Consider the following 14,699-nt stretch of genomic DNA (forward strand, 5'->3'; position numbering starts at 1 on the left):
TAAGTGACTGGATTTGACAATATGAATTTCTACACAAGATCTTTCATTTTTTAAACACAAGCAGACTCAACGTTATAATGCCATTGTTCAAGGGCAAACACTAATAATATCTGCTAGGAGTTAGATAAGGTAAAACTCAGTTAGTTCATTCACTGGTTAGGAAAAAGGGGGAAAGACATTCACTGGCCCAAAACAGCCACCAAGGGGAAATTAACAAGCAGCAGGCACTGGGGAAGCCCTGCCCATGACCCACAAACTGCCTCCTTGCTGGGTTCCGGCTGCCCGGTTTCTACTGAGCCCCGCGTTCTCTCTGCCTGCCTGTGGGTCCCCGGCCGCGAACCTGCACCCTCATCAGGCAGCGGAGAGCATTTATTGCACCGAACAGGGGAAGTGCATCAGCTTGCAAAAGACCTTCCGGGCAACGCGTGGCTGAAATCTGTCACTGAGCTCCCGTCCACATCGCTGATACGTTATCACACTAATAAACCAACAGGAGAAAAGCAAGTTAAAAATGCAAGTATGTCCTCGGGAGGCCCACTGGCGAAGGACGGCAGTGATGTGGTATCAGATTCTAGCTCCAATCAAAGCCAGACTGAGCGGTGAGAAACCTCAACGTGTACCTCAGTTTACCAAAGTGCCAACAAGCCGCTCAGCAAATACCTCGCTCTCCGCGGCACGGAGCGACAGCCGTGACCCCGTACTGCGGGAACCCTGCTGGGTGCAAGCTGACAGGACGCTCACGCAGTGAGGCAAGTTACTGCGAAAGGTCACGATGAGGCACCCACGGCAACAAGGTGCAGTGACCGTCACAGCCACACGCAGCACAGCGATGGTCTTTCCCGGGCAACACACCGTCCTCACTCCCGCGGTGGCTCCGCGGTGGCCCCGGGCTCCGCCGGGGAGGAGCACAGCCAGCCTGCAGCCCTCGGGTCACCAGGACTGGAAGAAGGTCACACTGCAAGAATGTAACGGGCACTAAATGCTACAAATGAAAATGTGACAGAAAGCGGCACGCGTCACCCGCCTGGTAAGGAGAGCCGCTGTCGGACGGAACGTTCGAGCTCACAAGCAATTCTCAGAACGCGAGGTGGAGCGGTGGGCGGACACTCTCTGGCAATCGCGTGGGCCAAAAAAAGAGGCCAATTATGGTAATTCTCAGAATGAGAAAATGGGCATCACACGCTAGATAGTGGTATAAACCTTGCGCAAGCGATCTGGCAGCGTGTATTAAAGGCCTCAAACCCGCACTACCGCCGGCCTGGCGGTTCCGCTTTTAAAAATTTATCTGAAGGAAACATCAGATGTTGTATAAGCATATCTGCTCACCACAGTGAAAATTTAGAGAAGAGGCTAAAAGCCTACCCACGAGGCATTTTTTAACAATGACGTCACATCTGCAGAATCTGTGGTCTATCCAAACAATACCATACGACAAAAATGACGTACAAAAATGTAATGCGTGTTATTCCCGATATATTTTAAAATTTACAAATCTAGCTTCAAAACGGTGTGTATTTCATCCAGCTGCTTAGGGTTATTAAAAGTCTGTGTGCCTTTTACCCAGTAAAGAGGTAATATTAAGTGAACAGAATAAAAGATCATGTTTATTCAATTATTTTTCTTAAAAATCACTACTAGGGGCACGTGAGTGGCTCAGTCAGTTAAGCGTCCAGTTCTTGATTTCGGCTCAGGTCACCATCATCTCACGGCTCATGGGACCAAGCCCCACCGATAGTGCAGAGCCTGCTTGGGATTCTCTTTCTCTCTCTCTCTCAAAATTGATAAATAAACTTACAAAAAGAAAATCATTTCTATTTAGCCTGCCATCCGAGACAGCCACCGCACAGGGGCCTACAGGCTTGCACAACGACCTTTCCAAGCTTCAACTCGGAAAGCAACTCCTCTGAAGTTACCGTCGTGGGAGAGAAGTCAAGGGCAATGACACTGACAGACCAAGAATACGTTTTTAGAACCCAGTGACGTCCCACTGTCGTTTTAGACGTGAACATCTATAAACTGTAAAACTTTTTCAGTTCACGCTGCAGTCCTCCTCCATTTCCAACGTGAACACTGCTCTTTTTTAAAACCACAATATTAAAAAACACAGTATCTTTTAAAACCACAGCACTCTCGTAACTGAACCTTCTCTTTCACCGGTAATCAGAGCCTCGCGCTTCCCACTCTTCCCGACCCCCGCGTGAGGGTGTGGCCTTCCCGAGCCGTCGCGTTGGACGGGAGGTCCCCTCGCTGCAGGCAGTCTGGCGGCACGGCACGGAGGGAAGCCTGTTGGGGACCCGACCCCGGACGAGGGCCGAGGCCTCGCGCGAGCCGTGTGCACCCACCAGCACGAGCGGGGTCAACTTCACTTCCAACACTTCCTTCCTCATCTCCTTAATGTCGGCCTGGTGCGAGGCAGAGGCGGATCGGCGGGAGCTTCGGGGAGGTCGGCCCGGGGATCGGGAGCGGGACCTGGACCTACTCCCTCGGCGTCTGGAGGGAGAGCTGGAGGCTGAGCCGCTCTTCCTTTGCCTGAAGGAAGTCAAGGGCTAGAGAGGGACAAGAAGGCACAGTTTTACCACGAGGCAGACCCGGTACCGTCGGCTCTGAAACCTCCCCGGGCCTCAGGCCATCTGAGTGCCCGCTGGACCCGGCCAGTGACACGCGGGACGCACGTGGCCACTCCACGCCTGACCCTTCTCAGAAGGCAGAGCCACGCGGAGTGACCGCGCCTAAACCAGCGAGCCGTGTGCTTTCCAACGGCACAGACTAGAAGGGCTCCCTCCAGCCCGCTGGGTTAACGGGTGATGGGACCGGGACGGACGGCAAGAAACTCGGTCCTACGGTTTCACTCTGGGCGACACGCACAGGCAGGTCTGGAAAATGGGCGCGAGGTGCATTACGCTCAGCGACGCCGCACCCCGCCCTTTCCTCTCCCACCTGAGTCCGTGTGGCCCAGGACCGAAGCGTGGCTTGACACTTTTTAACTGATTGCAGACAAGAGCAGAAGGAAAATGCAACTTTGTGACACCTGAGAACCCCTGAAATTCAAATGTCAGTGTGCACAAATGAAATCTTATTGGAACACAGCCACGTGCATCCACTCCCGGCCTGCCCTGCTGGGGGCCGCTCTCACGCTGCAGAAAGATGGCCCAGGAAGCCTAGAACAGTTACTATCTGCCCCTGTCTTCAAGAACTTTGCCCCCCCACCCCACCCGGGCCACAGGCCACCGGTTCAAGAACCGTTTCTTACTGATCTGTGACAAAAAATGAAATCGAGAACAGATGTGGAGAAATGTTTATAGCGTTTTGACAAAGTAATTTTAGGCTTGTTGACTCTAACAATAAAAAGTTGGGGCTTTTACTTTGTATGTCTTTTTCTCCATCCGAAAATAGAGCCATCTTTCCGGTACTTTACATATGATTTCCACCCCTGGGATCAGATCATTTTGAGCCCAGGCGCTCACAGACACGCCGAGAAGCCCCGGGCCAGACTTAAGTCTAATCAGCGTCACTCTCCTGATTAAATCCTTGGTGGTCAGGACGAAGCCCAGACCCCTCCGGTTCTGCTCCCGTTTAACCCAATCCTCGCCCACCACGTTCTTGGCCCTCTGGGTAACCACCCCCGTGGCCCCCACCCCCACCCCCAAGCCGTTGGCATGCTGCCCTCCACCCCGAGCTCCCTGTGTGGCCTCGGCACCTGCCCAGGTGTCCCCTGCAAGCCTGAGACTGGGACCACCCCCCACCCCCATGCACAACAGCACCGCCCGCCAAACGTTCCCCCCCCCCCCCCCCCCCCCCGCCCCAGGAGAGGACCCATGGAAGGTCTTCTCCAAGAGGCTGGGAGCCTCCCGGAGACAGGCCGCCGTGCGCAGCCGTGCGTCCCCAGGGCGGACCCGGCGTCCGACCCAAAGCCGAAACACGGCCCTGCTGGGGGCCAGGTCGGACCGCCCTGAGCTCAGCCACATCACGGCCCTTCCCGCACCGCGTGACCGCCTCTGGGGGAGCCGAGGGGCTCGCACCTTGATGTCACTCTCCTTCAGCTCGAGTTCCGTCCCGTCCTTGTACTTCACGGTGTAGAGCTGGGAGCCGCTGTCATGGCTCAGAATTTCAACTTCGTAGTAAAGCGAGCTCCCGGGCCAGCGACCCCGTACCACCTCCCCGTCGGCGAACTTCCGACTCGGCATCTTCGAACACCAGTCTGAAAAGTCGGAAAGGAAACACCGGCGTCACCGTGGACACGCTTACGTGGCTCTTTCTTTCGCAGACTGAACACTCATTCACAACCTCCCCAAACGCTTAACTGGTCAAGATCTTAGGACCAGGAAGGCCTCTGGAGGGGAGGAGTCCGACCCTGAAGTGCGCAGGTGTTAACCGGTTTTCCCAAGGACGGAAACGCAGGCAGAGCTGGGACCCCCAGAGGCTGTTCTTCCCGCTGCGCGTGTATCAGCTGGAGTCACTTTACCCAGGATGACCTCGCCACCGTGCCACTGTGGTGCCCACCAGGGACCCACAGCAGCAGGATGCAGCAGGACACGAAGGCACCACGCGGCTTTCGCTTTGCACAACACTTTTACGCCCAAGTGACCGGATCACTTGTTATACAACAAGGCACGGCCACAAAGGATGACTTTTCTGATTTATAAATTCCCATATAGGGCGTGTGGCTCAGTGGGTAGAGCATGCGACTCTTAACCTCGGATCGTAAGTTCAAGCCCCACATTGGGCATAGAGCTTACTTTAAATAAACAGAGAAATTCGCATGGTCTTACAAAGGCTTTAAAGTGTATTTAATTTCTAACACATTATCTACATGAAATACAAACCCTAAGAAACCAACCCCTGGGAAAATCACGGATGTACAATTAACATTCCTACAACCCACCAACAAGGAGAGAACTATTTCCAAATCCGTGGCGAATAGCAAATTTGGGGTTCTTTCATTCAGCCTTCGTCTTACAGCTAAAGTCCCAAATGCATCCCAAGCATCTGTGTCGCCCCACGGCCAGCCGGGCAGACCCCCACCACTGTCCTGACTCCCCACCCCCACCCGCCCCCGCCCAGGAAGCCCCGTTCCTCGTTGGAAACCACACACAGTCCGAGAGCTGTCGGCCCCCCTGTCCTCAGAGCTCACCCGGCTGCAGGGTGGCTCCAGCTCTCAGGACCGGCAGGTTCCCGGGTCACCCCAGTACCCCCCACCCCCAGCCTTGTGTCACCGGCCAAACCAGCTGGGCCTGGTCTGAGCAGAGTCACCTTCCTCCCGCCCAACTCGACAACCCCACCCAGCCCGGCCGTCTGGGCCCACGAACACACACCCCTGGCCCAGCTCCTCCAGGGGTTCAGGAAGGAGAGGGTTACGTTACCCCGCCCGCCCCCGGGGGAGAATCTTTCATAAGTGCTGCATTTCTTCACTGTTAATCGCCTGAGAAGGTACTTTACAGGCCTCGGTTGTTTAGAAAGACAGCGGCCAGGCGGGCAGATGAAAGAACCCAGCAGCATACACTAGTGATTAGGGGGCGTCGGGGCTACGTGTGAGCTGGGACAGCACCCTCTGCCCAGCACCGGCCGAGATGGCATCACCTGGCACTGGATGGGGCGGGGAGAGGGGCTAGGGGGTGAGGTCACAGGGGTCACACCTGGCTGAGGACTCACGGGGAGTGGGGGGAGCACTAGGGAAGCAGGGGGCAGGGGGCAGGGCACATCTCGGGGCACGGAGGAGGGGCACAGAAAGGAAGGTGACAACAGCCAAGTCGGCCTGTTTCAACACTTAGGTCAAGAAAGAGGAAGGAAGTGTGCCGTCTCCTCTGTTCTCTCGCGCCCCTCCCCCTCCCGGGAGCCCCCCCCCCCACACCCCGGCCTTGGCTCTGATTCCCTGATGTGGGCCACCGGGGCTGAGAGCCAGCACTTTCCACACGAAGATGCCATTCGTGTCTCCGACAACGCTTCACAGACCTGAAACACACAGCACCCCCGACTTTTAACAGAGGGTTTGTAAACAGGCCCGTGAGCAGACACAGCACCTTTCTGAACACTTACTTACCGGGACCTTCTGTTACCTGGTTAAATACTCCAGCAACACTGGGTCTGGTGGCTGAGACAAAAGGCTGGCCAGCACCCCCTCGGGACACCACCACCTTGTCAGCAAGTGCTCCCAAAGATGAAACCAGAAAGGTCTGTGCACCTGCGCTGCGCACACGTCCTCCCACCCCTGTGACCCCGCAGGCCCGTCCCAGTAGCACCTCCTGGAGGAGAGCGGCCAGGACGGGACACACGGGCCTCTCTGCCATCACACACGGAAAGGCCTCCCTCCAGTGTGAAAAGAAAAAAGCTGTTGACCGAACACAAAGTCCCCAAGCCACGTGCTTGCTAACTTCACTGCCAAGGCGGCCCCAAAATGCTACCATTCTCGCACAGGACAGCGGGCTGACCGCAGAGCAGGTGCTTGCAAGGGTTTCCCGCCCTCCTCCGCACCCTGCCACGTCCCACCCGACCCGGCAGCTGACCGCCTCCCTCGCACAGCTGGGCCCAAGGCAAACACCGGACCGCTCCCAGAGTGACAGAAATGTCCAGAGGGAAGGCCCGGCCGCTGCTGCTCACCCTTCTCCCTCCTCCGGAGACAGCGCTCGGCGACTAAGCGGGGCGGCGCAGCCGGGTCTACACACCGGGCCCTGCTCACAGCTGTTGCCCGCGTAACCACCCTCGCTCTGGTGCAGGCGGCAGGTGCGCGCGCCCCGTGCAGGCCTCCCCGGCCAGCTCCCGTCCACCCCCCCCCCAACCGCCGGGCCTTGTCGGGGGGCTCCTTCTGAGGCCTTGAAACGGTGAGAACACAGGATCCGGCTGTACTGAGCAGGGGCGAGCAGCCCGCATCACCTTCCTCTCAGAGCCGGGGGCCGGGGGCAGCCAAGCCGGAGGGCATCCCGGTACCCGCTGTCCCCCGTCCCGCCCGCCAGGCTCCCCCATCCCCGCCGGCGCATCTCCCGTCGCCCCCGTGTCCCCCGTCCCGCCAAGCTCCCCCATCCCCGTCGGCGCATCTCCCGTCCCCCCGTGTCTCGTGTCCCCGCACCCCCTCCGCCAGGCTCCCCCATCCCGGTCGGCGCACCTCCCGTCCCCCGTCCCCCACCCCGTGTCCCCGTCCTGTCCGCCAGGCTCCCCCATCCCCGCCGGCACACCTCCCGTCCCCCCGTGTCTCGTGTCCCCGTCCTGTCCGCCAGGCTCCCCCATCCCCGTCGGCGCATCTCCCGTCGCCCCCGTCCTTGTGTCCCCCGTGTTCCGCGTCCCGCCCGCCAGCGCACCTCCCGTCCCCCACCCCGTGTCCCCGTCCCGCCCGCCAGCCTCCCGCGTCCCCGCCACCGCACGCAGGGACCCGAGGCCCCACCGCCGCCCTCCCGGCCGACACCGCCGCCGCGCGCCCAAAATGGAGGGACGCGTCCTCGATTCGGATCCACGGCGGCTGCACTTCCGCCGCGGCCCGGCCGACCGCCAGCAGCGGAAGCCGAGGCCGCGCCCCCGCCCCGAGTTGCCGAGAGGCGGGCGCGAAGCGCTCACCTGTGCCGGGCTCCTGCGGGACACGAACGGCTCCGGGACAGTCGCCGAGCAGCACCGACGGCGGCTCCCGCGCGCACGACACCGCCCCGCCGCGCCCGCGCCCCCCGCGCCCGAGCGCGCGCCGCGCCCCGCCCCGGCCCCGCCCCCCAGCCTGGTCGCCCGGGGCTCCCATTGGCCCCTCGGCCTTTTGAATCGTCGCCGGCGCCGCCGATTGGTCGTGCGTGTGGCGCGTCCGCCCCGCCCGGCGGGGCCCGCGGGGAGGCGGGGAGGCGGGGCGGTGGGGAGCGGGGCCCGCCCAGCGCGCGCTTATCGCCGCTGCCCAGGCGCCGCGCCCCCGCCCCGCCTCCCCGCGCCCCGGGGTCTCGAGTCCCCGCCGCCGCCGCGGGCTTCGGGGCGCAGGGCGGCCTGGAGGCCGAGATAATAAACAGCCGCCAGGACAACAGTACGTTCGCGTGCGGACGACGCGGATCAGCCGTCCGCGGCCGCAGGTGCTTCGGGCCGAGACGCCGGCAGAGCGCTCCCAACCGCTTGGTGCTGCGGCCGCCCCGAGGGCGCCCGACTTCTTTGTCCTGGCGGCGGCGGGCCGGGCCTGGGCCGCGGGCGGGGGGCGCAGGGACCGGGGGGAAGGGCAGGGGTGGCTCGGGGTCCGGGCGCAGGGACCGGGACGCGCAAGGACTAGAGCGTGCGGGGACTGGGGCGGGGGGGAGGGGGAGGGGGCACGGGCTCCTGTCCCGCGACGGCCGCGGGGGCGGAAGCGGGGGCTGGAGGTGCCAGGGACCAAAAACTCTTCGACGCTGAGCCTCCGCCCGCATCCCACGAGACTGGTGTTAATTGGGCCACATCGCCAATCATTACGTTAACTCCGGACACGGTGTGGATCCTAAACCCTTTTTTCCTCCAAGTTATCATCATTGGTTAGTTGGGTTTCCTTCCTCTGAGGTCGAGAATTTAAAGAAGTCCATTGAAGTTCCCCATTTTGCAGTGTGGTCTTACAGTATTTCTTAACCCGACTACTAGGTTAACCTAACCTACCAGGTAAGTTTTAGTGAATTTCAGTTGTCAAAGCACTATCCGTTCAATTATAAGAAACAGGCATTTTCATGTATAGCCCAGATTCAGTCTCAAGAGTTTTCTTACCTAGAAGTTATAACAAAACATCCAGGTTTACTACTTAAAAAAAAAAAAAAATCTAGTAAGCTGGGCTTTCTCAGACATTCACAACCAGTGTGAAAGTTTTCATTAGAGCCTTTCCTGAAAACAAGCCCTGACCTCAAGTCGTCCACTGTCCTGGGATTTGCCCTGTGGAGGTCTGAGCTACAGAAATGCACATTGATTGCACTTCAAAGTCAGAAAACCTAATTTGGGGGCAGAGCCCTAGGCCTGGGTCGCTTTAACCTTTAAGGTAGGTAATATTTGCAGCAAGTGACACAGAAATGAAAACACTATCTCAGGTACAAGGGCCCCTAAGATAGCTTCTATTCTTCATAGCCAAGTGGTGCTGTGCTGTTCTCTTTGCTACGTCCTACCCAGAACCAGGGTTTCACTGGGTTTCCCTTGAGGTACACATTTCCTGGATCATTACCGTTCATGAGATAAAGGATTCTCTTACACACACACACACACACACACACACACACACACACACACGCACACACACTTCACTTTAAACGTCAGGTTCCTAAAGCTTCATAACAAAATGAAGCTAAAAGATCATAAGCCACCAGATTCAGCTTATAAATTATGAATCACCAAAAACATTTTTCAAAACAACTGATCTTGACCTCAGAGAAACTAGGCAACAGTTACTGTTTGTTTCTCGTTTAGTAGACTGGAGTATGTCGTGAAAAATCAAGCTTAGTACCTCGGCCGCTTTCTCGGTGAAGAAACGGTTAGTGTTCTCTTGTTTTTGCTTTCACAGGGACAACGGACAGCGTGTATACTTGGGAGTGGAGAATTTCCGGGGCTTGCTCTCCGAGAGATGCTTGCCAGCCACAACTGGCCAGATGTGGCTTCGTGGAACAGGCAACGAAGACCTCACTTACAGAGCCACGTCTTGGTGCTGCCGTCGTGAATGTAGCCGCGAGTGGCACAGCCCCCCTCCCCCGTTTGCAAGGAAGATGAGAAGTGGAAGGGCCGGGAACCCCACACCGGAAATAATAGGATCCTCCCTGCGGATCCCTCACCGCCCTTCTTCGGTCCTGCTTCCCAGAGGATCTGGGCTGTTAGGACTAACAATTCTCGTAGGAAGTAGGTCTAGGCTCCGTACCACGTGGCGTGAGGACGTCCAGTTGGACCCATCTGGTGCTGTTTTCGGGAACACGCTGCCACACCCTGGTTGCTGCAGAAAACTTTTCATCAGGTGGAAATCCCCCGGGGGCCACCTGATAGCACATTTCTACGGAGGTCTGATCTGAATCGCTTCTGTTCACGCCGAAGCGGAGTTCATGGTGACGGTGAGGGAACAGCTATGTCCGTCTCGATACTGACTGTCTCATTTTTATTTGAAACACATTCGTGTATATCTGTAGCACTTCCCTGGTTTTTCTCAACGTCTCACGAGCACAAGGGGAGGCTTTGAATGAATTGATCCAAATACCACGCTCTCCTCAGCCTTAACGGAATCTCTTAATCCATGTAGTATGAATATGTGATTTTTTTTTCTGCCCAAATACTCATGCTACATGCTCCTGAGAGCTGCTGGGTCAGTACTCGAGCCGACTCTGCGACCTCCAGGTAACCCGTGTTGGCATCACACGCCATCCGTCTGAGAGAATCACACGGATTTTTAGTCATTTATGTCGGTGTGTGTTCTGAGTAAAATGCAACATACTACTGCGCTCCAAACAGGTTTTAGGTTGTACAATCAATTAGGATGTTCTTGCTTCAAATAAAGTGAAGAAACTTAAAATAATTACGCAAATTTTATTTTAAACATTCATCTCGAGGGGCACCCGGGGGGCTCAGTCGGTCGAGCGTCCGACTTCGGCTCAGGTCACGATCTCCCGGTCCGTGAGTTCGAGCCCCGCGTCGGGCTCTGTGCCGACAGCTCGCAGCCCGGAACCTGCTTCGGATTCTGTGTCTCCCTCTCTCTCTGCCCCTCCCCCGCTCATGCTCTGTCTCTCAATAAATAAACGTTAAAAAAATTTTTAACATTCATCTCGAATATTTTACATCATCGCCCTCAAGCGTATTTTACGCAGATCTAATTGCACTGGATCGTGTACTCATAAGGATTACAGTGATCCTGCCCTGGTTACCTGAGTCTTTGTTCCAAGACAGGCCTTGGGAAGGACAGCCAGTCCTCCTGAGCCCAGAATCAGGGCATCAGAATGAAGAGTCCTGGAGGGAAGAATCAAAGGGTGGAGGCAAGGCCAAGTTCCTGTGCTCAGGGAGAGCAGTCTCGGGTGTTCTTTGGCCCCGAAATGTAGACAGAAAGCCCACGTACGAGCCGCTTTCTGAGCGGCCTGAGAAGCCTCCAGCTCATGGAACAGTGGGGTCAGGTGGAGTGAAAGCTCCGTGTGTCTTGACGTTACCAGCCTCGAAGCTCAGAAGTCCCCAGGAGGGACAGAACGTCCTCTAGTCTGGCTTCTAGAGGCACACGTACAACGGACTTCGAGTCATCCGTTTGTGTGATGGGGGAGACGCCCGTGACGGGGTGAGGGTGGTGACAGGTGTACGTGGGACGTGTCCTGGGAACACGACAGAGGAAGGTTTATGTTGGACCGTCCGGAATGATCTCACTTGTAAAGCACGAAAGTACAAGGTGCGAACTTCCCACGGTGTCAACCCACAGAGCAGCATCGGGACGGCACCGCCGAAAATGTCACATCTACAGACACGTAGCGTTCCCTTTTTAAAAATGCCCAGTCCTTTTTCCTTTTTAACTTCTGACCTTCTCCGTGCTCGTTCTCCGGGCCCCGGAGACCACTGCCGTTGATTCGTAGGTTAAGCCAAGACTTAACCCCTGTGGTGACCGGAAGGAAGGACGCCCAGGGCGTCTGTCTCTGGGGCTCCTTCTGGGGCCAGGATAGGCTACCCGGGAACCCTGATGCTCCGCTTTTAAAGAAATGCCCGAGGCCTTGACCCCAGTCTTCCTTCCCATGAGCCTATGGGGCAGTATATTCGCTTCTGGGCAGTCCTAGCGAGCTGACCACGGTTTCAACGGGATGCAGCTCCCTTTTAAACGTTCCCAACCATAGGGTCAAATTAGGGGCTCCCGTTAATAACGAGTTTTCTGTATCGCATCCAAAAGGGCAGCATAACTTCCTGCCGGTTACTTTGGAGACACTTGGCTCGCTCACTACCCTACTCAGTAACACCTGGAAACACTAACAATTTTTTTGCTTCCTTTGTAACTAGCGTAAAATACACATCACATAAAATTTATCATCATAACCATTCTTTTTAAGTTTTTTATGCTTATTTATTTTTGAGAGAGAGACCGAGTGTGGCCAGGGGAGGGGCACAGAGAGGGAGACACAGAATCCAAAGCAGGCTCCAGGCTCCGAGCCGTCGGCACAGAGCCCGACGCGGGGCTCGAACTCACGGACCGTGAGATCATGACCTGAGCCGAAGTCGGCCGCTTAACCGACGGAGCCACCCAGGCGCCCCTATACTAAATTTTTCTAGGAACGGCCAATACTGTTTTCCACAGTGGCTGCTCCGTGACCTTCCCGCCAGCAGGGCACAAAGCTTCCGGTTTCTCCACATCCTCACCAACACCCGTTATTTTCTGGTTCTTCGGCTTTTTTGTTTTTAGCAGCCATCCTAATGGGTGAAAGGTGGTCCTCCCGGTGTTCTTTCTGTTTTTTCTTTTTCTTTACTTATTTATTTTTAATTTTTTTTTTTTAATTTACATCCCAATTAGTTCGCGTATCGTGCAACAATGATTTCAGGAGTAGATTCCTTAGTGCCCCTCCCCCATTTAGCCCACCTCCCCTCCCACAAAACCCCTCCCATGACCTTCGGTTTGTTCTCCATATTTAAGAGTCGCTTCTGCTTTGTCCCCCTCCCTGTTTTTATATTACTTTTGTTTCCCTTCCCTATGTTCATCTGTTTTGCCTCTTAAATTCCTCATATGAGTGAAGTCATAGAATTTTTGTCTTTCTCTGACTAATTTCACTTAGCATAATACCCTCCAGTTCCACCCACATAGTTGCAAATGGGAAGATTTCATTCTTTCTGATTGCCGAGCAATACTCCATTGTATATATATACCACGTCTTCTTTATCCATTCATCCATCGATGGACATTCGGGCTCTTTCCATACTTTGGCTCTTGTCGATAGTGTTGCTGTAAACATGGGGGTGCATGTGTCCCTTCGAAACAGCACCCCTGTATCCCTTGGTTAAATGCCTAGTAGTGCAATTGCTGGGTCGTAGGGTAGTTCTACTTTTAGTTTTTTGAGGAGCCTCCATACTGTTTTCCAGAGTGGCCGCATCAGCTCGCATTCCCAGGTCCTCCCAATGTTCTAATAAGATATTTGTGAACTAAGGATATCTTTATCACGTAGGCTGAGTCAACCACACAGGACACCGTTAGACAACGATGGCTCTAAGCCACTAACTGGTGTTCGTGTCGTGCGTTTTGTTTTTGTTTTTGTTTTCGTTTGCACAACACAAGATGGCTGCCGAGAGAGCATAGCTCAAAATTCTGCTAACTCCTCGAGGCCAACGCCGAGAGTGAGAAAAATGCTGGAGAACTCTTCCAGTTCCCACAGGAAAACGGGACTGGAGAGGAGCTGACGTATAAAACATTAACAAAAGTAAATCACCACAGAAGCACACCGTCGCCTCAAATCGCTTTATCTCAGTGTAGGTCAAGGTGAAGGAGGACGCGCCTCACGGGACTGTCCTCCGCAAAGCAAGAGAACGTTCCTCCGAGGGGGCCGTGTTCACAGATGCCGGTGAAGCCAGTAACCCACCTGGGGCTCCAAGGAGGACAGAGACGTGTCAGACGCTGTGGACGGCACCCAGCCTTGCAGGGCAGGTGCTGAGGTCACAAGAGTCTGATGCTACGTCTTCCCTTAAAACATAAACAGTTGGGGGCGCCTGGGTGGCTCATTCGGTGAAGCGCCCGACTTCGGCTCGGGTCACGGGGTCACGATCTAACGGTTCGTGGGTTCGAGCCCCGCGTCGGGCCCTGTGCCGACGGCTCAGAGCCCGGAGCCTGCTTCGGATTCTGTGTCTCCCTCTCTCCCTGCCCCTAACCCACTTGCACTCTGTCTCTCTCTCAAAAATAAATAAACATTAAAAAATAATAACAAAAGCACGGAGACAGGGGCAGGAAGCACTGCCCTGGGCTGTGCCGACTGACTGATTAGGGACCCTCAGGTTGGGAAGGGGTCAGAGACAGCGGAAGTCTCTAAGGACTTTGGAAACCAGGGGCTAGCTGCTGCTAGGATAAGATCACTTATTACTGTTCAGTAAAACCTCGGTCATGAGACCCTTCAGGTGCACATCCGGGACCATAAGCTTGGAAAGGATTGCTAGCATGAATCTGGGCGGCAGAGGTAAAGGAAGTTTCCAGAGGAACGTGTAGGTGGTAAAGCAGACATACGGGACCCCGGACGTGGGGCTAATGTGAAGCTACGGCTGCCTCTTGCCCTGAACAAAGTGTCATCGAGGCAGCTGGGGCCCTGGAGGAGGGTCACTCTGTCTGTCTCAAGGACTGTCAGTGGGGTGTAGACAGTGAGGAAATTCACATTTTCCTTCTGCCTTTGCTTCCCACATCACTAGTGCTTGGGGGTACCTCGGAATCCCAAACTGTCCCCCTGAAGGGGCTTGGCCCCACCAAGGGACTTGGTGAACTTATGGTCGCCAGGGGATGGCAGGAGGCCAGGGACAGGCTGGCAGAAAGCCCTCCCGTCGGCTGAGCCGGCCGTCCGCCCAGCACACGCAGCCGGGCCTCTGAGACCTCACCCACGGGCTGTCCTCAGAGGGTCTGCCGGAGGCCTCGGGCAGAGAGGGGAGGGCGCGGGGCGCGAGCCGGCTCATCATACTCAGACCTGGGGTCCCCAAGGTCACACGGCCATCCTCGCCCACGTGGGAATGACCTTGCTTGGTCCGGCCACGGGCTCGGGAGGGCCTCGTGGTGAGTTTGGCTTTCTGTCGGTGAGACCGGAGTGGTTTTCAAATGTTGTGGCTCCGGCAGTCCA

The 14,699-nt window shown here is 56.2% G+C and overlaps 1 protein-coding gene and 1 long non-coding RNA gene across 6 annotated transcripts in view; one reads left to right on the forward strand and one right to left on the reverse strand.

Annotated features, from left to right (window-relative positions):
* The window catches only part of LBR (lamin B receptor), a 43,950-nt gene that overhangs the window by 15,112 nt on the left and 14,139 nt on the right, over positions 1 to 14,699 (reverse strand). Inside the window, exons 1-3 of one of the 3 annotated variants that reach the window (XM_023247871.2) lie at positions 7,543 to 7,665; positions 4,020 to 4,198; positions 2,343 to 2,546 (exon numbers count right to left, since the gene is read on the reverse strand). In XM_023247871.2, the coding sequence (XP_023103639.1) occupies positions 2,343 to 2,546; positions 4,020 to 4,184 (369 nt within the window). In that variant the 5' untranslated portion in view covers positions 4,185 to 4,198; positions 7,543 to 7,665. Of the gene's footprint in view, positions 1 to 2,342; positions 2,547 to 4,019; positions 4,199 to 6,594; positions 6,916 to 7,542; positions 7,666 to 14,699 lie in introns of those variants that run through there. The other 2 variants (XM_045049357.1, XM_045049356.1) reach the window with 2 other exon arrangements.
* Positions 6,738 to 10,450, forward strand: LOC123382923. 3 transcript variants are annotated; one of them, XR_006592105.1, is made up of 2 exons: positions 6,738 to 6,815; positions 8,482 to 10,450. It is a non-coding gene; the product is annotated as an uncharacterized LOC123382923 (long non-coding RNA). The 3 variants fall into 3 exon arrangements; XR_006592103.1 differs by lacking the exon at positions 6,738 to 6,815 and adding an exon at positions 7,870 to 7,984; XR_006592104.1 differs by lacking the exon at positions 6,738 to 6,815 and adding an exon at positions 7,897 to 8,030.

This window comes from Felis catus, chromosome F1 (assembly GCF_018350175.1).
Source record: "Felis catus isolate Fca126 chromosome F1, F.catus_Fca126_mat1.0, whole genome shotgun sequence".
NCBI classification, from domain to species: Eukaryota; Metazoa; Chordata; class Mammalia; order Carnivora; family Felidae; genus Felis; species Felis catus.